This window comes from Neovison vison, chromosome 8, assembly GCF_020171115.1.
Source record: "Neovison vison isolate M4711 chromosome 8, ASM_NN_V1, whole genome shotgun sequence".
Lineage (NCBI taxonomy): Eukaryota > Metazoa > Chordata > Mammalia > Carnivora > Mustelidae > Neogale > Neogale vison.
In genome coordinates this window covers 107,654,258-107,677,491 of record NC_058098.1, presented here as the reverse complement: position 1 = coordinate 107,677,491, position 23,234 = coordinate 107,654,258, and the positions used below count along the sequence as shown (strand labels likewise).

At 38.5% G+C, this 23,234-nt stretch overlaps 2 protein-coding genes across 4 annotated transcripts in view; both read right to left on the bottom strand.

The window, feature by feature from the left end:
- ANAPC1 (anaphase promoting complex subunit 1) overlaps positions 1-19,131 on the bottom strand; it is a 103,347-nt gene extending 84,216 nt beyond the window's left edge. The window contains exons 1-14 of one of the 3 annotated variants that reach the window (XM_044261622.1): positions 18,873-19,131; positions 18,124-18,241; positions 16,901-17,137; positions 15,538-15,699; positions 11,786-11,837; positions 11,454-11,554; positions 10,841-10,923; positions 9,689-9,762; positions 7,787-7,932; positions 7,341-7,561; positions 6,429-6,638; positions 3,830-3,925; positions 2,123-2,213; positions 1,967-2,032 (exon numbers count right to left, since the gene is read on the bottom strand). In XM_044261622.1, the coding sequence (XP_044117557.1) occupies positions 1,967-2,032; positions 2,123-2,213; positions 3,830-3,925; positions 6,429-6,638; positions 7,341-7,561; positions 7,787-7,932; positions 9,689-9,762; positions 10,841-10,923; positions 11,454-11,554; positions 11,786-11,837; positions 15,538-15,699; positions 16,901-17,113 (1,515 nt within the window). In that variant the 5' untranslated portion in view covers positions 17,114-17,137; positions 18,124-18,241; positions 18,873-19,131. The remainder of the gene's footprint in view (positions 1-1,966; positions 2,033-2,122; positions 2,214-3,829; positions 3,926-6,428; positions 6,639-7,340; positions 7,562-7,786; positions 7,933-9,688; positions 9,763-10,840; positions 10,924-11,453; positions 11,555-11,785; positions 11,838-15,537; positions 15,700-16,900; positions 17,138-18,123; positions 18,242-18,872) is intronic. The other 2 variants (XM_044261621.1, XM_044261623.1) reach the window with 2 other exon arrangements.
- A 2,384-nt stretch (positions 19,132-21,515) lies between these two features.
- Positions 21,516-21,986, bottom strand: LOC122915764 (60S ribosomal protein L23a-like). Its single transcript, XM_044262509.1, has one exon. It carries the CDS (start codon positions 21,984-21,986, stop codon positions 21,516-21,518), a length of 471 nt encoding a protein of 156 aa, XP_044118444.1.
- Positions 21,987-23,234: the final 1,248 nt, after the last annotated feature.

Sequence of the window (23,234 nt, the reverse complement as noted above, 5' to 3'; positions counted from 1 at the left end):
AATAGCTTAACAAGATCAAAAACTTTTAGACAATAAGTGATCTACTCCAGACAAACACCATGGGAAAGGGATGCCTGGGTGGCTCAGTCAGTTAAGCGTCTGCCTTCAGTTCAAGTCATGATCCCAGAGTCCTGGGATCAAGTCCCACAGTCAGCTCCTTGCTCAGTGGGAAGCCTGCCTCTCCCTCTGCCTGCTGTTCCCTCTGCTTGCACTCTCACTGACAAATAAATAAATCTTAAAAAAAAAAAAAAAAAACCACCATGGGAAAAACTGTGTCCTACCTCTCAGTCCTGTCAACAAAGTCCAAGTGGGGAGCCTAGATTTCCATTCTCACCTGATTCTAACAAGGCACCAATCTGAACGCTACATAAAGCATCATTCAGAACTCTCATACACTGTTGAATGCAAGGATGAAGGGGACATATTGTAAATTGGTACAACCTACATCCTGGAAGATAATTTGGTGCCCCACCCCCTGTGGCCAAATTGAACATGCATAAACTCTGAAGGTTAAGGGACATGTGTAATAACTTTTTTAAAGCATTACCAGAGGAAACAGCAGAAGCAACACAAACACCCCCAGTGACAATAAAATGGTAAAAGTTTTGGTATAACCATACAATGGACTACTAGAGAACAGTGAATAAATACAGCTACACATGGACATAGGTAAATCTAAAAGTAAGTAATAATGTTGAACAAAATAATGAAGTCCAGAGAAGATCATATGATATGATCTCCTTTATATAAAAATTCAAATTTAAGGAAAACTAAACAATTTACTCCTTAGTGACATGTACATAACTGCAAAAAAAAACTTGTAATAAAAATAAGATTTTCCTCAATGTATAGAGAGTATGTTAAAAAAAACCAAAACAAATCCAAACCTAGAGCTAACATCAGACTTAATAGTGACAGACTGAAACTTTCTTCCTAAGATCAAAAACAAGACAAGGATGTCCACTCTTGCCACTTCTTTAACTCAGTAAATGACAATAACAATGAAAAGCTTTCCAAATAAAAAACAAATATACAAGATTTATTGTAAAAAGTCAGTCTATCCAGGGGGAGGTGGGAGATGAGGATGTAAGTAAGAAAACAGCACCCTACAGACAATAAAGATACTGCCCAAACTGGTGGCCAGTGGTCATTGTAAGGGCCACTTCATTAGTCTTCAAACTGTGTATATGTATTTAAATTTTGCAATCTAAATTGTTAAAAATTAACATAATTCTATATGTAAATTTCACAACTGTTAAAAAAAACTATATGGTAAACAGACTACACATTTAATGAAATTTTATAAAAACCTTGAGACTTAACAAAGCTACCCACCCATACATCAATTTCAAAACTACATTCTTTATAAAACTTCAGGTTAACTTTTTTCTTTTTTTTAAGATTTACTCATTTATTTTATATATATAATTTTTTATTTTTTTTAAATAATCTACCTATATTCATTAATGAGTCCCCATCTGTGCCAGAAAGCACCAATCCACCTAATGGCAATGAGTCCTAGGCCTCCAAATTGGGACCAACCTAACAGGAGACTTCATTTTCTTTCTTCTTTTTTCCTGGGCAGGAACTTCATTTTCAACTAAAAAAAAAAAATCTTCTGCCAAATTCTACAACCAAATTTAATATTAGGTCACTAATACAAATATTAAACTAAACTCACATTAAAAAATAATAATCAGGGGCACCTGGGTGGCTCAGTCAGTTAAGTGCCTTCAGCTCAGGTCATGCTCCCAGGGACCTGGGGTTGAGCCCCGCATTGGCTCTCTGCTTAGCAGGGAGCCTGCTTCTCCCTCAGCCCCTGCCTGCCACTTCCCCTGCTTATGATCACCCTCTGTCAAATGAATAAATAAATAAAATCATTAAAAAAGGATGTTTAAAAATAATAATAATAATAATAATCAAGGAGGTGGTCCTACAAAAGGATGAAAGGCTACTTACTACTTACCCGAACCACTCCTGTGTACAGCACCAGGTTTCCACTGCCTTCAAGGACCAGCATGGTATCTATCTTCTGAGAGAAAGACAAAAATTTTATTTGCCAATCTGTGCAAATTATAAAACATAATGATTTTCAACTCTCAAGAAATGTGCCTGCATTTACCTCCACTGGTGCTGCATCCTTTGCATGTATGTTGGTGATGGACCCAAAGATGAGCTGAGTTTTATCATTACTCTCTTGAAACTTTACACAGCTAAACATTAAAATAAAAAGAGAAACAAACTACTGATATGTGCAACAACTTATAGTGATCTTTAAGGTATTATGCTGACTGGGAAAAGCCAATTTTGAAAGGTTACATATTGTATAATTCCATTTATGTAACATTTCCAATTGACAAAAATTTTAGAAATGGAGAACAGATCCTGGTCGCTAGTGGTTAGGGATGGGGTGGGTGGGTTTAGTGTACGGGACCATAAAGGAGGGACATCTTTGAGGTAATAAAGAAGTTCTATATCTTGACTGTGATATTTACATAAATTTACACATGAGAAAATTTCACGGAATTATAAACATACAAATGAGGACACATAAAACTAATGAAATCTGAATAAGGTTTGTGGATTGTACCAATGCCAAGTTCCTTATTTTGATAATGTACTATAATTATGTAAGATGTTACCCTTGGGGGATAAAGAGTACAGGGTACACAGGACTGCCCCCCTAATATTTTGCAACTGCCTGTGTTTTATAATTATTTCAAAATAAAAAGGTAAGTAAGTAGACAAAAGATATGAATACACATTTTTACCTAAAAAGATAAATGACTGGCCAGTAAGAACATGAAAAGATGCTCAACATCATTAAGTCATTGGGGAAATGCAAATTACAAACACTTCATCACATCCACTAGAATGGCTACAAAGAAAAGGACAACACGATAAAGAAAGTGGAACCCTCATAGATTGCCAGTGGGAATATAAAAGGATGTAACCTATTTGGAAAACAGTGGCAACTTCTTAAGAAGTTAAACATGAATTTTTACTGTTCAACCCAACAATTCCACTCCTAGCTATCTCAAGAAAAAAGAAATCATGTATGTCCACACTAAGATTTCTGCTCCAATGTTCACAGGGCCATAACTCACTATGGGCAAAAAGTGGAAACCATGTCCATCAACAGATGAATGGATAAACACAATGTGGTATATCTACATAACGGACTACTACACTGGGAGAGGAATAAAGTTCTCATACACATTACAACATGGTGGATCCTAGAAAATATTACGCTAAGTAAAAGAAGCTAGCCACAAAAAACTACATTTGGCATGATTTTATAAAATCTCCAGAAAAGGTAAATCTACTACACAGAAAGCCTACATATAGAGTGGTCACCTGAAGTTGAGAATCAGAAGAGAGACTAACTGCCAATCAAACACAAGGGTTCTTTTTAAGGGGACAGAAATGTTATAAAACCTGATTATAGTGATGATTGTGTTAACTGTAATTTTACTAAAAATCACTTAATTGTACACTTAAAAAATGTCAATTTTTTGGCATGTAAATTTTCTTTTTTTAAAGATTTTATTTATTCATTTGACAGAGATCACAAGTAGGCAGAGAGGCAGGCAGAGAGAGGGGAAGGGAAGCAGGCTCCCCGCTGAGCAGAGAGCCTAATGCAGGGCTCAATCCCAAGACCCCAAGATCATGACCTGAGACGAAGACAGAGGCTTTAACCCACTGAGCCACCCAGGTGCCCCTGGCATGTAAATTATTTCAGTGAAGCTACTTAAGTTAAAAAAAGAAAAAAAAAAAAAGCAGCCCTAAGTTTATTTGTACAGAATCAAAGGGAAGTAGGCATACTTACCGTAACTGAAGCTCAGACTCCACTAAAAAACACAAGAACTTCTGCCCACATAGGTCAGATGTAATAAACACTTTTGAGGCCTGTGAATTTTTCTCTCTGTAGTAGATACATTAATAAAGTAACTGTCAGCATTGGTTCCAAAATCTGCCACTGTAACTCTTAATGAAAATATCCTGCAAGAAATCTTAAAACTACTTGGACCAAGCAGTAACACTGAAGACCCCACAACACTTCTAAGACTGGAACTTATTGATCTCTGAGATTCCTTTCAGTTCTTTGATTCTGAGTCCATTCTATAGCTTTTTGGGGAATAAATTATAATAAATTTAATCATTAACAATGACCTTTTTAATTCCATACTAGTAAAGTTATGTACTGTTAAAGCTGCAAACTTGGATTCCTATCCTTTAAAGGTTGTACGGGGTCAGACCTCTTATAACATGACCTCTCCTCTTCATCCTCTCTCAGATTAGGCTCTACTTTATCCCTCTTTCTGAAACCATATCTCTAATTTCCAAAGATTTCTTTCTGGAGTGGTACAGAATTCTATAAAATAATAATCTGCAATATATTAAATTTACCAACAGATATTTAAAGACAAACAATTTTTAAATGTAGGAAACCTTTATTTCATTTATGAGGAACAAAACCAGAGAAGCTACTTCAACACTGTATTCACACTTTACTTTCCACACTTTACTATTCCCTAACCCCTAAGAACATGCATTTGCCTTCTGCGTAACAGAGAAAATGGGACTGTAAGGCTTGAGCCCAGCCTCCTGCCCTATGTATCTAATAACCATCAGTGCCTTTTGTCTTTCTCCTGAAGGCTAATCTCTCTGCTTGCGCTCCTTTCTGGTTCCTCGTTCAATCTGTCATTTCCTCTCTCCTGTACTTCCGATGCTTTCCCTACACTGAGTATCATCCTTGCAGCCTACTCTCTCATATAAAGATAAAAATCTTGAGATATGAAGATAGCCTGAATAATAAATGATATAAAGGACTTACTGTTAATTGGGTGTAAAAAATGGTATTGTGGTTAGGTAAGATGTCCTTATATTTTAGAGATGCTCGCTGAGGTATTTAGTCACAAAGACTAATTTTCTCTAATGTAATTCAGCAGGAACAAAACTCTCTCTTGACACTGAGACTCCCTCTAATATTGTATCCCCATCCCCAATCCATAAAATAATCTATATGTCAACGTTCACTTCCTCAGTCCCCATTCACGTCATTCCACTCCACAGCACCTCTCCCAAGTGCTCTGGCCAAGGTCACCAGCGAACTCACTGCCAACTAGGTATGTCCTGAGTTCTTCGCTTAGTGCCACACCTCACCAACACCTGGCAATACTGGCAACTTTCTTTCTAAAAGGCTCTCTTTTCCAGTGTCCCATGACATTTCTGCTGCCTCTCACACCTAAGCTTTCTTGCTGTGTCTCTCTATAGCAGTTGTATTTTTTTTCTTTTTACCCCCAAAAGCTTAGGTTTCCAAGACTTCAGTCCCTAACTCTCTTCTGACTCTACACAACCAGATCTATTATTTGGAGGTCTCAGACCCCCTATGAGAATCTAATAAATGTTAAAACCTTCTCCTTAGGAAAAGTCTTATAAACTAATGTGCACATGATTACCGTATGATGCTAGGTCACTAGGCCCTCTGCAACCACAAGCTCATCCCCAGGCCCTCCAGGAACCTGATGTCTACACGATCCTTAACTTCTAATCCACCTCCCTTGCCTCAATCACCACGTACAAGCCAACAACTCCCACATTTATTGCTCTGCTCTATCCCCTAAGTTTATGACCCACACATAAAGCACCTTAACAGCCCTCATCAAATAGAGCAGCCCTAAAGGGCAATCTTCCTCTCAACCGTCCCCATTCCCAACCCTTGCCCTTCCTTCCAGCATAAGCAAAGTGAGAGCATTTGTATATATCACACACTCATACTTCTAAATTTCTGTTCTGATCATCCTGCCTACTGCACACTTCTTCCCTTTCCCACCCAGCAAATACCTCCTATTCATCTTCCCAAAGCCCTACCAACAAAGCAGGCAGTGCCTCTGTGTCACCAACTTCAGCTATCTCTTTTTCAGGATAGGGACAGTGACCAATCTGCCTGTTAACCCACAACCACTAGCATACACACTGGAACTGGCCGAATGAATGATTGATCAAAGACAACATAAAAGGAGAAAGACCACCCAGAATAGAGGTCTAAGTTGCATATCCCAGAAACAACTCCTGACACTCAACTAACATAAAGACAGAACTTTAAAAAAACACTAATAAAACCCCGAGTTCCTTAATCTACAGAAATTAGTTGCTTCTCTCTAAAACATCAAACACCTCAAATCTAAGAGATTCTTACTACTATAAAGAAATAGGAAATGATAAAAGAATACTTTTATAATCACTTTTAATATCATTAATAGCCTCTTGAAACTGAGGCAGCCTTAACATTTATCTCTACATTTTTATAAGTATTAATAACTGATTATATTAAAAGACTAAAGGAAACTCTGAGCAAAACACCAAGGGTTTTCTAAGACTTGTACCAACATTTTTCTTTGAATATAAAAATATATATCCCAAACCTTATGTGAGTAATCGTTTCTGTCCATAAATGGTCAATACAAAGTTCAGGAACAATTGGCTCTGTTTCTGGTGCAAGGAAGGAGCCATTAGAATTACTATTTGGAGAATGAGAAATACTATGTCTCTTTGGAGACTGATTATGGCTTGAAAGGTTGAACCTCTGCACCCCTGAAAAAGAGTGCACTCCTAAGGCAGGAGAATGAGCACGACTGCAAAATAAACAGAGAGAGGGCATCACAATTAACAAGGCGGGCTGACAGAACATGCTTTCCAATCACACTTCCTGAAACTCTTATGTAACAACTGCATTCCTGGTATAATCTCTGTCAGGAATAAATTTTTTTTAAGGGGAATAACTATTTAAATGGCTCACATTACGTGTTTTATTGTATTCTAAAGATTTAAATTCTTCTTAAAATTCAATCTTTATAATTTTAAAAAGGAAAATTTATTCATTTCTGCCTCAGAACATGAACTGTTTTTATATTCAGAAAGGTCCAAACTACATTCCTACATATTGATATATATATACCAATAAAAATATGTCCCCCCATTACCAGATAGATACTAGTAAAAATGAAAAAGCTCAAAGACCAAAAACAAGAAAGGAAAGAGAAACCAAAATATTTTTGCAATTAATATTCATCAAATTGCTGCCACTTATTGATGGAAATGAGGCAACGAATCTTATGACAAGCACAGGCAGTTTCTAAATAGGACTCACTTTAAAAAAACTAACTTTTACTTATCAACACGACTGGGATAATCACTATTTTCCCTAAAAAAACCCAAGAGCTATCAACAGAGATTTTAAATCCTTCAAAACATTAAAAGAAAGTTTGAAAAGAAGGAATCTCTTTATTGGGATATCTTGTTTAAAACAAGGAAACACTTCCACACTTAATTCCCACCTTAGAGCTGCCATGTTGGAAATAGAAGGTGAACGAGAGTGTAGACTGGGTGAGGAGGTCGAGCGACTCTGACTGTGAATGGAGGAGTAATTCTGGAAAGGTGAAGCCACAGGGGAATCTCCTTTGGAGAGGCTTCTGAGGTGTGCTGTGAGGGAGCTACTACTGGCCACATTCTGTGGGGTTCCCCCCTGTTCAGAGAACTTTAAGACAACATTCTCTTCCTTAAGTCAAAATGATGAGAAGGAGGAAAAAAAAAGGCAATAATTAGATTAAAAGGGTAATTTCCTGGTGAGAATTCAGGGTAGAAGCCAGTTATTAAAGACACAATACTTCTTTTTTCCTAAGAAGCTCAATGCATTTCACAAATGATTCTTCCAAATACATGTGAAAAGTTTTCAGTGTTAACTATCCTTTCATGCTAAGGAGTGACTTGCCATTATCCTTACCTCTGTTTTGACTCTCCGAAGAGCCCACACAGAATGCAAACTTTGAACAGTGTCATAGGTCATTATAATGGAGGGGTCAGTGTTGAGAAAAACAATTTTCATTGCATGATCTACAACATACTGCACTCTTGATGAACCAAAAAGACCTTAAAGATAAAATAGAAATGATCAGGTATTGAACAATGAACTTCACAAGACAGTTATTTATGAAATGACTTTCTATAATTCCTAAAGAGAAACCCAGCCAATTAAGACACAAAAATCCACTAATACACAATTACCCTGAATTTTTAAATTTACTTTGGGCAACAACTTCCTCAACCTACATACAAAATATATTACCAGTTTCAATTCACATACATGCAATTACATGTTGAAGATGCATGCTGACTCACTATCCCATGGGCCACAGGTAGGTCTGTGACTACTCAACAACTAACTGATCTGCAAACTGCAATCAACTATCCTGCCATGTTTGACCTCTTGACTGTTTTTCTTCCGTATGAAATCTGTCCCCTGTAATAACTATTCAAACAGAGCTGAACAGTACACTATTTACTAAGTATACTTGCAAAATAAGTTTTTCCTAGTGAGTTTAGCTTTTACTTCTACAGTACCCTGAATTGATTTCTATAACCTTATCTGACAGCTTCCTAAATGCCTCCCTTCCCTCCCAGTTAAAAAAAATATTTTTTAATTTTAAATATTTTATAAAAATAAGAGGTATTTTATAAAGAAACAAATAAAAATCACTCATAATTCCACCATCTCAAAATATCCACTCTTAATACATTAGGGAATATTCCTTTTTTAGTGTTTTTTTCCTACATGTATACACACATTTTTTTAATGCCTTTACAAAAATTAGAATCACCGTACCTAGTTTTATATTCTACTTAACATTATGCACAAGCAATTCCTGAGGTCATTAAATATTATTCAAAAACATGATCAATAATGGTTCACACCATCCTAACATGTTAATTTAGGTTGTCTGTAATCGTTACCACTATAATACAGAATTATCAATAAACTTTTCAGTATAAGGCCAGAGAATAAATAGGTTAGGCTTTGTGGACCACATAATGACTGTTGCATAATGTTTTTTCTACAACCCTTCAAAAAAGATTAAAACCATTCTTAGCTCATAAGCCATACAAAAATAAGCTGTTGGCTGGATTTAGCCCATGGGCTGCAGTTTACCAAGCCCTGATACACAAGATTAAAAACCTCAGGGGAATTTCAGAATATGTTCTTGAGATAAAGTCCTACAAGTAAAATTGGTCAAAAAATATAAAACACTTTTTTTCAGTTTTCAAGTCCTCATTATTTATAATTACCTATCATGTTTGGCCACATTTAAATTTTTAAGATAAGCAACTAGAAATACCTTAGGAAATACTAAAAGTTCTGCATCTCAGCAAATTTTTTTATTATGAGCACAGAAAATGAGTTATTAAAATTTACACAGAAGAGGCCTAAGAACCTATACTTTTTTCTTCAACAACAAAAAACAATTATAGTTCATTTAAATATTGTTCATTTACTTATGAATGAAGAACAGAATCCAGTCATCTACAGATAGGGTAGCAAATATATCAATATTCCTGATTGATTATAGGCCCTATTTTTAATAAAAGAATAACTATTAATAAAATTAATAACATTTAACAATAAAATTGTTAATAAAATAACAATTAAAAACAATACCATAGTATTCAAGTTCTTGCTTTAATATAATTTTTCATAATAAAAATGTTTAAACTACATTATTTCTATAAAACAAGCCCAATTTTCATAAAGCTCTTCCATTTCCTCCTATCCCCCAAATTTAAAAAAGTTTATGTGAAAGAATTTATTTTAAAAAAAAAGGAATGAAAGAATTTATAAAAATACACTTACTTCCGGATTTACAAACAAGTGGGGTTATTTCATCTAGTGGATGCAACATGCTGAACATAGTGGGTAAAGGTTCTCTAGTAATAAACAAATAATCAGTCAATCACCAACACAAAATGATTCCATGTATGTGCAAATTTTGTACTTTCCTTGCAAAGAAATATCTTTTCCAGATTATACAAGCAACTAGAAATCCATCATCTCAAAAAGCAAGCCTCTAAACTTTTTACATACTATTTCTCACAGTATCTTCTATTTCATTCCTGGAAATATCTCTTCTTGTACATGGTAATTCTATGCATTCACACACACAGGGAAATCAATACAGCCCAGGGAATCTCTACATACAGGAATCATCACATTACAGAGCCAATGGAGTAATATGCATAAGGTAGTCTTTTTTTTTTTTTTTTTTTTTTTTAACCTTCCTTGGTCGCAGTGTGTCTCTGGCAGCTAAGAAAGAAATTTGGTGTCCTATATCCATTTACAAAAAAGTGTCACAAAAAAGGAAGAAAAACACTGAGTGAATAAAAAGGCTGTATTTTTTTAAGGAGTGATTTAAAAAGGACAAAAAAACAGGCCTTCTGTCTAAACACAGAAAGATTAAAATCTACAAGCAATTTTTTTAAAAACAGTGTCTATTACTTACACCGGACTATGACAAGTGAGCTCACAATTTATTAGGGAGACAAGGTAAACATGCTACCAATAAGCACCTACCATTTGTTGTGCATCTAATATGTACTAAATCTTACATCATATATTACATATGTCAGCTCATTTAATCTTTGCATAAATCCTCAGAGGTAAATGACAGTACTTCTGTGACAGATAAGGAAACTAAAGCTAAGAAAGCTCTATTGACTTGCACAAAGTAACACAGTAAAACAGTGATGGCTCTAAGAACAATCTTCATATCCACTGAGTATATGCTCGTTTAATTTTACTATGGAGGGGAGGAGGGAAGCAGTAGATAATTAAGTGCCATGTCGGAAGTAACCCTCATAAGTGTACAGTACTGATATGAGAAAATCACATTTATCTATGCTGTCAGCACAGAAATTATCATCGTCCTGAACTTTTAGGTAAAAAATTTTACCTCAAAACCAGCACCAAAAAAGCCCAACGAATAATATACTGAACTGAGTAGGATACCTGGGTGGACCTGGAGGTACCTCATGTGTAGAACTGCTTCGTTCAAACAACAATCCATATTTGGTGGGCCAAACATTTGCAACCTATCAGGTAAAAGGATAGGAAAAAACAGAAGTAAAAGAAATTACTCTTTGTAACATGTGCTTAGGAAACTGTAGAACATTAAGATTTTCTTCCAACTTAAAGCTTCACAAAACAATGTGATCATTAGCAACATTTTTTTAAAGTCCAAGACAAAGTCAAATTTAAGAAAGAGTGCAATCAGAAATTACTGCCACTGGCTAATAACAGTACCAAAATGACAATGTGATGATGGGAAACAGGAAAAAGACAATAATCTTCTTCACATGCTTTAATATTCCAAAATGCTTTCTTTTTATAACTTAAACTGAAAAAAATCTCTCAGGAAAAAAACTCCATAATCCACTTCATTAAATAATTTATTTTTTTATGCAAAGGATGGAAAAATGGATTAAAACTGTTAAAATTTGGTTACTTTATTTGAATAAAAATGCCGGTCTTGATTACTACAAAGAATAGCAATAGTTCTGCACCTAATTAATTCAAGAATATTCTACAACAAAACACAAAAATAGTGAAATACTCAACTTACCTGAAAAGGTAAAGAAGCTATGTAATCCTTTCCTTCTATGCTATGCATGTTGATACATGAGCTTTGCAATATACATATGCATTTTTCTACTTCATCACTACCTGAAAAGAAACGATACAAGATTTATACATTTAATAAAAAAAAAAAAAAACTCAACAATCACAAACTACAATTCCCAACAGGACAAGTTATTTAACATACCATAAAAAAAAATATGATTAGGCTAAATCACTATTATTAGTGGCTACTTACTTTGAACAACAACAAAAAAAAATAAGCAAAGAGATAAACATTTGGAGTAAGATGAAGTAAAATTTCAGAAAGAAACTTACTGTAGGCCTTCTCAGACTTATCCTGTGATATGATGAAGTCACACCACAATGCCTAAAATCAAAACAAAATGCTTACCTGAGAAAATTGTATCTAAATAACAACCTATTCAGTAATGGTATCTGATTAATAACAATTACACCTACATAATACCTGTCTCTCCTTATCAGCTCAATACATACACCACTGGAACAAAAAAGAATAAGATAAAATAAAATAAGATTAATGATAAATAGAAGGAAAGACAAACGGTGTTTGCAAATAAGTTTTAGAAAGCTAAAAAGTTATCAGAAGAGTTCAAAACTGCAAAGCCATTTTATAATCTCCAGACTTACCCAATGATCTTAACATTCTCAGACTCTCCTAGACTCATTTTAGAAAAAAGCTTTAGAAAAATTAACATTTTCCTTTCTTAAAGGCCCCTCTTAAAAAATACAAATTAAGAAAAACCATTAGACTTCAACTGTTATGCTTGACCATCACTTACTGAAACTGTTTAACAGCATTTTTATGTTTTATTTTTTTAATTGTGGTAAAATATATGCAACATAAAACTTACCACTTAAACCATTTTTGGGGGATGGGGGGTAGCGAGAAAGAGGGAGAGAGAGAATCTTAAGCAGGCTCCATGCCCAGTGCAGAGCCAGACTTGGGGCTCAATCTCATGACCATGAGATCATGACCTGAGCAGAAAATGAGAGTTGGATACTTAATCAACTCAGCCATCCAGGCACCCCTACTTATAAACAATCTTAAGAGAAAGGAGACAAGGGGCGCCTGGGTGGCTCAGTGGGTTAAAGCCTCTGCCTTCGGCTCAGTTCATGATCCCAGGATCCTGGGATCGAGCCCCGCATCTCTTTGCTCGGCAGGGAGCCTGCTTCCTCCCCTCTCTGCCTGCCTCTCTGCCTACTTGTAATCTCTGTCTGTCAAATAAAATAAGTAAAATCTTTAAAAAAAAAAAAAAAAGAGAAAGGAGACAAGAAAAAGAGACAATATATCTAACCACATACCAATGGAATCTAGTAAACAGACAATCATTCTTGGGAGAAATTAAGATGGAAACACAGAAGCAAAGAACTATCTGGACATCATCAAATCCATTTTTCACATCTATACTAACCGTATGAATTACATAGAGAAAAATCATCATCAAAAAGATCACTGGCAGGGCATCTAGGAGGCCTAGTTGGTTAAACACGCCAACTCTTGATTTCAGCTCAGATTGAGATCTCAGGGTTATGAAACTGAGCCCCACCTAGGTCTCCATGCTGGATGTGGAACCTGCTTGGGATTCTCCCTCACTCTCTGCCCCTTCCCCAGCTTGCAAAAGCATATGAATGCGTGTACTCTCTGAAATAAATAAATAAAATCTTTTAAAAAAAGATCATTGACTTTATTTTTTTAATTAAATTTATTTATTTTCAGCATAACAGTATTCATTATTTTTGCACCATACCCAGTGCTCCATGCAATCTGTGCCCTCTCCAATACCCACAACCTGGTACCCCAACCTCCCAGATCATTGACTTTAACACTTCGGAACAGGAACACTTTCACACATGCCCTCAGGTTTCAAAATAATTCAGTTTATCTTTCCCAATAAACTGTTAGTGCTCATCAGGAAAAGAGTTAATGGAAAAATAATAAATAATAAGTAGTATCAGGTACAAAGTTTTCAGTGTATACCAATAAGAAATTTAATATTAGTCAAAAGCCTCATCTCATAAACAGCCTAACAATCCAACTACTATAAATGTATTCCTTTTTCCCTCAACTTTCTTTCTAAAAATCCTCAATAAGCTGATGTAGTACACTGAAAATCTGTCTCACCTAAATCTAAGTTACTAATATTTCACCCTATCTGTTTGTGTCCATGTGGGATTGAGGAGGCACACGTGGATCATGTCATGACACTTTACCCCTCAACATTTCATCATGCACTTCCTACAAATAAAGATGTTTTCCTATACCTACAAAATCATCATACTGCCTAAGAAAAACTTTCTAACATCACTTAATACCCAGTCCATTTGCAAGTTTTGCAAATTTTCCCCCAAAATGTCTTTTTGGCCAATTTTCCAAAACCAGGATTCAATTGGAAGTTCATTCAACAAGTTTCAAAAAATACTGCATTTGATGCCCTTTTATTCTTTTTTAACTAGAGCAGTCCCCACCTTTTCTTTCTTTCTCCCTGACCTTTTTTTTTGTCCCTTTTTTTAAGATTTTACTTATTTATTTAACAGAGTTCACAAGTAGGCAGAGAGGCAGGCAGAGAGAGGGAGAAGCAGGCTCCCCACCGAGCAGAGAGCCCGATGCGGGGCTCCATCCCAGGACTCTGGGACCATGACCTGAGCCAAAGGCAGAGGCTCAACCCACTGAGCCACCCAGGCGCCCCGTCCCTAACTTTTTAAAGAGACCAGAATTGTAGATTATACCCCGCAATTGTTTTCTCATAGTGTTTTTTTTTTTAACTTTTTATTATGAGAAATTTCAAATATGTATTAAGTAAAAGGAATAGCAATGAATTCCCATCTGCCAGCTTCAATAATTATCAAGCTTTGGCCATTCTTGTTTCATCTACATCTCCAACCCACTCCTCATTTCCTGATATTTTAAAAACCAATCCTATTATCCCCATATTTCCTAAAACTAAAAGTTAACTCTAGATAGTCAAGTACTTCTGGGAAGAAAACTTAGTAGATGTCAACATGTATTTCATGCTGCATGACAGCTCAAGGTGCGTATTACTCCTTTGCCTCACTACCTTGATAAAGTCAATCAATGTGGTTGAAGCAGAGACCAGCGATACCTCCCAAGTAGAGATACATTTGTTCCTTCACATTAACAAGTAAGCCACAGGGTGACACCTCGGTGCCATGGTCGCATCCTTTTACTCAGTTGTGTTAGTTAGTGTCCATTAACAATCACTGTCTATTATCAGTTTACACTGGAGGTTAAAAAATGGTAACTTCTTTTTTTCTTTTTTTTTTAAAGATTTTATTTATTTATTTGACAGACCGAGATCACAAGTAAGCAGAAAAAGCAGGCAGAGAGAAAGGAGGAAGCAGGCTCCCCGCACAGCAGAGAGCCCGATGTGGGGCTCGACCCAGGACCCTGGAATCATGACCTGAGCCGAAGACAGAGGCTTTAACCCACTGAGCCACCCAGGCTCCCAAAAAATGGTAATTTCTAATCCTACCATCCCCTTTTAATTTATTCACCAGCATTTTATAAATAAGGGTTTTCTCTCATTAAATGGAGATGGACTGCATGTCTTCCAAAAAGGCAGGGCAAGTGTTTAATTCTTTCCCTTTAATTACCAATTTTAGAAGAGTTCGTTTTAATAGCCAACTATAATGATAGCAAAGTAGGCTATTTTCCTTTCCCTTTCTATTACTCTGAACCCAAATTTTTATTCAATACTCTGCAACCAATTATAATCATCATGTGTTAAAACATTTTTGTACCCTTAACATCTTATAAATTTTTATTGACAATAAATCAAATTAATCAAGGACAATGTTTAAAGATTATCATTAAACTGACAAAGGACAGAATTTAAAAAGTGAGGACAAAGAAAACAAGTGAAATTTTTATTTTCCTACTATTATCTTCACTACATTTTTAAATATATGTCCAGCTGCTGGGATCATTCAACTATGTTTTCATCATTTCTGTTAAATTCTAGGACAAAAAGCTTTTCTTAAAAAAAGTTTAAATAGTCAATGAAATGCTAAAATTCCAATCAACTCACCTGCTGAACAGGGCTGTCAACTGTAAACGCTTTATAAACAGCCAATGCCTGGCTTTTACTTCCTTTGCTCCAGATCACCATATTTCCAGCCACATAGAGTTCCTCGTCATAATCCACTTCTTCTCCAATTTCACTGACGCCTTTCCTTAACTGCCAGCTTTCCTTAAAAATTAATAAATGTAAGACATGTTAAAGCACTCTCTTTTACAACAGTATGGAACAAGATTAATTAATTAAATCAAATGGTCATCCAGATACAAGTCTCCTACTCTCTCTCTGCCTGTGGAGTAAGACTCAATCTCTCAGAAGGTCTGGTGCTGCTGATTAACAGAGTGGGTGTGTATTATAAATCTTACATGTCTTCATGAACAAAAATGTACTCAAAATTCTCTATATTAACTGCCTTATAACACATTAACCTGCAAAAAATATAAACAAACAAAAATAATCCTTATCTATAGAATGAAACCAACATACTTGGGAGACTAAAAAGCTGTATTAAGTGTATGTGGGGATGATGGAAAGGGAGTAGTGAGGTACACATGGGAATCACCAGCAGAGTTAATGCATAATACAGATTTCCCTGTTTCACAACTGCATATACGCTCACCTTCCTTCCCTTTTCCTAGCCATCAAAAGAAATGGGAACCAGAAAGGTTTAAACCTCCCCTCTCTTGATATTTTGGTATCACAAAGGGATAGGAAAAGGGCATAAGGTGGGAAAGACTGATTTTCTGACACACACTCGCATCTCATTCCCCTACTCTATCTACTTGTGTAGCAATTCTTTTCTCCTCTAGAAACATACAGGTCTTTTGCACTAGGGACCATTTCTAACTCTACAATCTACTCATCAAATAACATGAAATCTGGTCACTACATACTAAGTGAAGAGAAGACCTAAATGAATATGGTCTAAAATAGACCATAATCATACTATTGAAATTGACACTCATTATGACACCAGGAGTTACACATGTCTAAATAAACAGTTATGTGGAGCGCCTGGGTGGCTCAGTGGATTAAGCCTCTGCCTTTGGCTCAGGTCATCATCTCAGGGTCCCAGGATCAAGTCCCACATCGGGCTCTCTGATCAGTGGGAAGCCTGCTTCCTCCTCTCTCTCTGCTTGCCTCTCTGCCTACTTGTGATCTCTGTCAAATAAATAAATAAAATCTTTAAAATAAATAAATAAACAGTTATGACCCTATAATACAATAATGTCATTATTTTAGCCTTGACTGAAATTTGAATCTCTACTCTACAAGTTGCATCATATTCCTTTCTGTTGCATCTGAGTAGCCTTAAATTACAGAGATCACATCACTCTACATTTCAAAAATATAATGGGAAGCTTAATGGAACCTTCTGTTTCTCGTGTATTGTAACCTCCTGAAGGGATCCCACCAAGCCAGCAGCACCATCAGAAGACCATAACTCAGATGCTGGCTGTAGCTGGCGAAGCTGAAGGTTCAAAGCATTAGGGTGGTGCTTGCAGTGGTCTCGACCGAAAGGAACAAATTCCTGCAAATCCCCGGCTGCAATCATCGTTGCCCTTTCTTCATAGAAGTTCGACATGGGTTCCAAATATCAACATTATTTCTGCATGAATTCAAACACATTCTTGTCAGCTTCTAACATCAAAACCAGAATAAAAATATCATAAAAGTTTACAGAAGAGTCATTAATCCTTAGATGAATGTCAAACAATCCTATCGTATTGTAGGTATACAAGTAATCATAACATCAAAGGGCACTCCAGATTTCATGAGAAGCATACTAAAAGGATCACTGGCATATTGAAAGGAAGCAACAACAAAAAAATTACTTCTAACTCATCAGTAGTTGAAGTACTGCTTTTGGTTGACCAGTCCACAAAAGACCTAATAAACTGTCAAGTGTCATCCACAGTTTTGACACCCCAATTCATTTAAACATGTAATTACAACCGATTCCAATTTTTGGTCAAACCAGAACCAAGGCAAGAATAACCATGGCCATGAAATATTCATGCCTGTAGCAAATTTAAGAGTGCTAGCTTTTAATCTATTACAGCACAGTTCATTAGATGTAGATGAGCTGTGGGTGGAAAAATACTCTTTTACCTCCAAAACATTTTTGTACACAGCAACTGACAGCTAATAAAATTCTGATACTCTGCAATATGGTATGTAAAGTGGAAGTCAGTTCTGTCTGAGACAACACCTACATTAGAAATAGGTTTTGTGGCAACACATTTAAACTGCAATCCTCGAACAAAGGAATCAAAACAAACACTAGATGTCAACACCACAGACAACGTTTAGTATCTGGAAAGCACTCAAAATGAAGAGTTTAATTAAATTTGATTTAGAGTTCTCATTTGAGGTGGTTTTATTGGCATCAGTAGTTTTCCTTGCTGCACTATCTCAAAGCCTCTGTAGCTCCTATGCAGCAACCAAGGTTGCAAACCTATTTTGCTGTGAATTAACATTATTCCTGAGAAAACTGTATGTCACAATGGTGGCACTTACTTCCTCCTGCTAAAATTCAGAATTGAGAACAGTTGAATTTAGGACATAACTAATAACGTGCCTTATAAAACTTACAAGAAAACAACAAAACTCTGCTGGTCTTCCTATTTCCTAGTCAACAGGACAGCCAGCATTAAACTTGCGACTTTATCCAACTTCAGTTGTGCAATTTCGAAATGTTATTCTATTAAAACTTTGAGAAAATTACATTATTACAAAATTATTTTAACAGTGCAGTATCTTTTTGTACGATTAAAACATATTTAATACCTTTATAGTACCCCAAATTTCTATGTGCTTACTTATTAGGGCAACATAAAAAGCTACATATAAAAGTACTATATTACATTGATAAGCTATAAATCAAGTTATCGGCATTGTTTACAATAAACAAAAACTACCCTGCCAAAGGTAACCACAAAACTGCTTCAAGAGAGAGACCCAAATGCACAGGAAAGGCATCATGCATAGTCTCCGCAAAAAGGCAGAGCAGGAACAGCCTCTTTAGGGTTAGATGAAACCCAACAAGCTAAGCCCTTGGGCCTCAAAAAATCCTGTCGGAGAAGCAAGGGGCAAATATAGAAGCTGAGGCCCACATGGGACACTGCGTCTAGCTCTGGAAGGAAGTCGGCGAGGAGCGGCACGGGGAGGTGCACCCCGGAAAGCCCAGTCCGCAGGCCGGGGGCCACTTGGCGCAAACGCGCGCTCAGGGCCTGCTCCTAGGCTCCCTGCCCTCTGGTCACCAAACGCAGGTCAGCTCGGGGCGGGTGCAGGGTCACAGGGCACGCGGTGAACCACCGGACGCTGCGGGCCCAGGCCCACACCTGTGTAACTCGGGACGCGTCAGGCGCGGCGAGCCCCGGCTGCTCCCCGGAGGCGCGGGGCCGAGGGGGCCCGAGGGCAGCGGCGGGGTCGGTCACGGTGACTCCTCGGCCGCTGCAGCTTCTCATTCCCTCTCCCTCCCCTATTCCGGAGGAAGAACGGGCAGCAGCTACTGGCGCGACAGCGAACGACAAGCAGGTACAGGCAGGAGTGCTAGGAAGCCACTCAGGCGAGATGTTCAAATGAACGCGTCCATCTTGGCTTTCCCGTCCTGCCTCGCGCAGGGGCGGGGCGGGGTGGAGCGTCGCGGGTGGCGCGCGGGTGGCGCGCGGCCGGGCCTGGGTCCTAGCGCCTGCGCAGCTGGGGGAAGAAAGTGTGAGGCAGGATGTGCTGGGTGCTTCATCTCCCTGCGCGCAACGTGGATCTCCGAATACGGCCTGTGTCTGCTGGAGTGTGTACCGTGATAGGTCCCTCCTGGCATCCAAGATCTTTCTCCAGGTCATGTCATTACAACTGAAACTGCCTCTTAACTCTGAATGAGGAGATATTCAGGCTAGTTTCACTCCAGACTCCTAGTCCCCCAACGGGAGCTATGTCTTCCAGGCTTAGGACAGAAAGGGACGTGCTGATTTTCTCCCTTTGGCAGGGCACTTAATAACTTTTTGGGTTCCGGACCCTTTGAAAAGCTGATGAAAGTTAGGCAGCCCCCCCCAATAAAAACGTAGGGTGCAATTTCTGAGCTTCACAGACACTTCCCCCAACAGACAGAGGTTAATCCAGCTTTATCCCTCCCTCTGTGTGGATTCAACTGTACAATATCACACTTACAGAAACTAGAAAACTTTTCTTAAACTCTAATCTCCCATTGCGTGATATCTCTGGGTTAAAACTATTGATTAGCGTGTTATTGCCTAAAAAATAAAGTTCAAGTGCTTCATCCAGAAATGTAAAGTGGGCCGAAACTTTAAGTCCACTGGGATTCCCCTAACACGTTTTGCACTTCCTGGCTCTGGTATCTTGGTCCATTATCTTCCTTTTATTTGGAATGTCAGCCTTAGGGTTTAGTTTTCTCAAATTCTTCGCTCCAACAGGAAAGAGGCTGCTGAGGACTGAAAGTTTGTGTCCCATCTAAATTCGTGTGTAGAAACAATGCCCCATGGGAAGGTATTAGGAAATGGGACCTTTAGGAGGTGCTGAGATCATAAGGGTGGAGCCCACATGAATGGGATTAATGTACTTCTAAAAGAAATCCCATAGAACTCCAGGCCCATGCCACCAAGCGAGGACACAGCAAAAGACAGCTATCAGTGAAGCCGACAGCAGGTGTCACCAGATACCCAATCTGCCAGCACCCTGATCTTGGACATCCCAGACTTCAAAACTGTGAGAAATAAATATTTGTTGCTTATAAGCCAGGCAGTTTATGGTACTTTGTTATGGTAGCCCAAAAGGACTAAGCCAGAGACTCTTTAAGAAGCTTGAGTAGACCTGCCTTTCAGTATAGTCATTTGCCTGAAACCAAAATACCCCAGACTTCCCTGGCCTGATACAAGGAGCAAATTTTGATCAAGGCAAATTGATCAGTAGGAATAAGGCCAGAAGGAGCCAGACAAATAAATTCCCTTTCCTTCTCCCCCATGTGGACTAGTGTAAGGCATGGTTTCTCTGCACACCTGTCAGGAGATGTGTGTGGCTGAGCGCGCCACCTGCCAAGCTGATTCCTGATGTTCTGGCATCCTGTGTGAAGCAACTCCAACTCAGCACTTCTTGTGCTTCCTGCGTCCTTTTCCTTTTCCTTCATGCTCTCCAGCTTGAACATCAACACTCATCAAACTTGTCTTTTAAGGAATGCAGGCAGCATAAGCCATAAAGAGCTTCTTATGCTGCTAGTTATCCAATCTGTAAAGCGGAGTCACTGAAAGGATTCAACTCAGCTCTCTGTCCTGAGTGTTCCCCTGCTGTTTGCAAATTCTCTCAAGATGCTTCTCTGCAACCTCAGCTGACAATGCCCTCTGTCAAGACACCAAGGGGGATGTTGACATTGCCCCTCCAGTAGTCTCAAAGACCATCCGTCCTCAGGTGCCAGAGCAGGGCTGTGTTCCCCGCAGAGTGGCCGAACAAGTCATTCTCTCCAATCACAGCACTCCAGAGTCAATCACAGCACTGCTTGCTCTCATGATCTAACAAAACCTCTTAAGAAAGCAAATCTAGCTTCTGCTGCTAACCTGCACTCCTGGGGGTCCAAACCACAAACCCAGAAGTTTCAGAGAACAGTCATCTCCTGTTATCTCCATCATCCTCCCATTCTCTTCTGCTAGCATTTGAGGTATCCCCTTGGTCAGAACACGGAAGCCCTGGTGTAGACTCCTACAGGCAGCCAATTTACTGCACTTCTGCCATGTCCTCCAAAGAAGCATGGATTACCTTGAGGCCTCCCGAGGTTGCATTTTGGATACAGGTACAGGTATATCCAGTATTATGAATTAGATCTCTTCTGTTGGTGTACTTACCCAGTAATTAGCAAAATTCTCCATATGTAATTGGTGTGCCAAAAAAAAATGAATAAAATCCCTATTTGTCCCTTTCTTTTTTTTTTTTTTTAATCATGAAAAAACTGTATTTAGATTTAGCCAGCTGGACTCAGTTTAGATGATCCCAATTTTGTTGGCAACATCCAAAGCATCATAGTCAGGGGCCAGCCGAACGTGTGCCTTCTTCTCTCCATCAGGCCTGATTAAGGTGTTGACCTTGGCTACATCAATGTCACAGAGCTTCTTCACAGCCTGTTTGATCTGGTGCTTGTTGGCCTTGACATCCACAATGAACACAAGTGTGTTGTTGTCTTCTATTTTCTTCATGGCTGACTCAGTAGTCAGGGGGAACTTGATGATGGCATAGTGGTCAAGTTTGTTTCTCCTGGGGGCGCTCTTTCGAGGGTATTTGGGTTGCCTTCGGAGACGCAGAGTCTTGGGTCGTCGAAACGTAGGTGATGTGCGGATCTTCTTTTTTTTGTGACCGTGGACGCCTTTCAGCACCCCTTTCTTGGCTTTCAAAGCCTTTGCTTTGGCTTCGGCTTTGGGAGGGGCAGGGGCTTCCTTCTTAGCTTTTGGGGCCATCTTCGTAAAAGGCCTATTTGTCCCTTTCAATCTATTTGTGACAAAATATACAAGTTTCTGCATTAGCTATTGCTGCATAACAATATTGCCACAAAATGTGCGGGTTAGAATAATGTACATTTATTATGTCACAGTTTCTGTGTGTTGAGAGAGAGGCATATATGGTTCTTCTGCTTAGGGTGTCGCAAGGCTGCAGTCAAGGTGTTGCTTGGCGTATGGTCTCATCCAGGGCTCTATTGGGGAAAGTTCTGCTCCCAGGCTCACTCAGAACTCAGTTTCTTGTGGTTATAGGACTAAGGGCTTCAGCATTTTGTTGACTGTCAGCAGGAGGTTGTCCTCAGAAACTAGAGGCAACCCACAGTTCCTTGCCACTTGGAGTTCCCCAATATCATCAAAGCATGCAAGCCAAGAAGGCAATAGCGCTTACTAGCAAGAAGTCAGTCACAATACCACAAAAGTGATATCTAATCACCTTTGAGGGTTAGAAGGAAGTCACCCTCAGGGGTGAGGGAGCATTACATAAGGAAGCAGGGAGCACCGGAGGCCTTCTCAGAAGCAACCCACTGCTGTCTCCAACATCTATCTGGTAACTATAAGGCCTTAGACTACCCAATTTAACTGAGAGTGAAATGTATGCCAGGTTCTTCCTCTCTTCTGAGCCGTTGCTGTTACCCCTCCTCTGCCCTTCCTCTCTGGGCCTGCCGAGCGCCCTTTATCTGCCTGTCTACCAGGCTTGTCCTGGGCCCACCGCTGACCACATCCCGCCCTCCAGTTCTCAACAACTTCATAATCTCAGAAACTATGAAAGGACTTTGGTTAAAGCCAAGTTTTCTGTGTTTTAACTACTGCAGAGGATAGGCAGACTGCTTCTCAAATGCCTGAAATCATATGTGATTTTTATACATTTGAAGAAAAAGGACCCAAAAAGTCAGGGGACCATTACCAGTTCATTTACACGGTAAGTGAATAACAAGAGGTACAATTAACGAGCTATAACATAATGCTTTCTGAATGTATTCAGTTTTCCAAAACATGGTTCGCAAATGTGAAGTCAACTCAAGCAAAAGGGTTAGGATTTATATTTGAAGTAGAGTGACCAATCATCCCAGTTTTCCCAGGACTAGGGTTTCCCAGGACACAGGACTTGCAGTTTTAAAAACAGACGTCCCACAGCAAATGAGACTACTGTCACCCTCAATTGAAATGACAAAATGCAGGCTTTATACACAGCTGAGCAAACCCTTACTT

Excerpts from the sequence above, each read along its gene's own strand:
- LOC122915764 (XM_044262509.1), bottom strand. The coding sequence starts at position 21,986 with ATGGCCCCAAAAGCTAAGAAGGAAGCCCCTGCCCCTCCCAAAGCCGAA.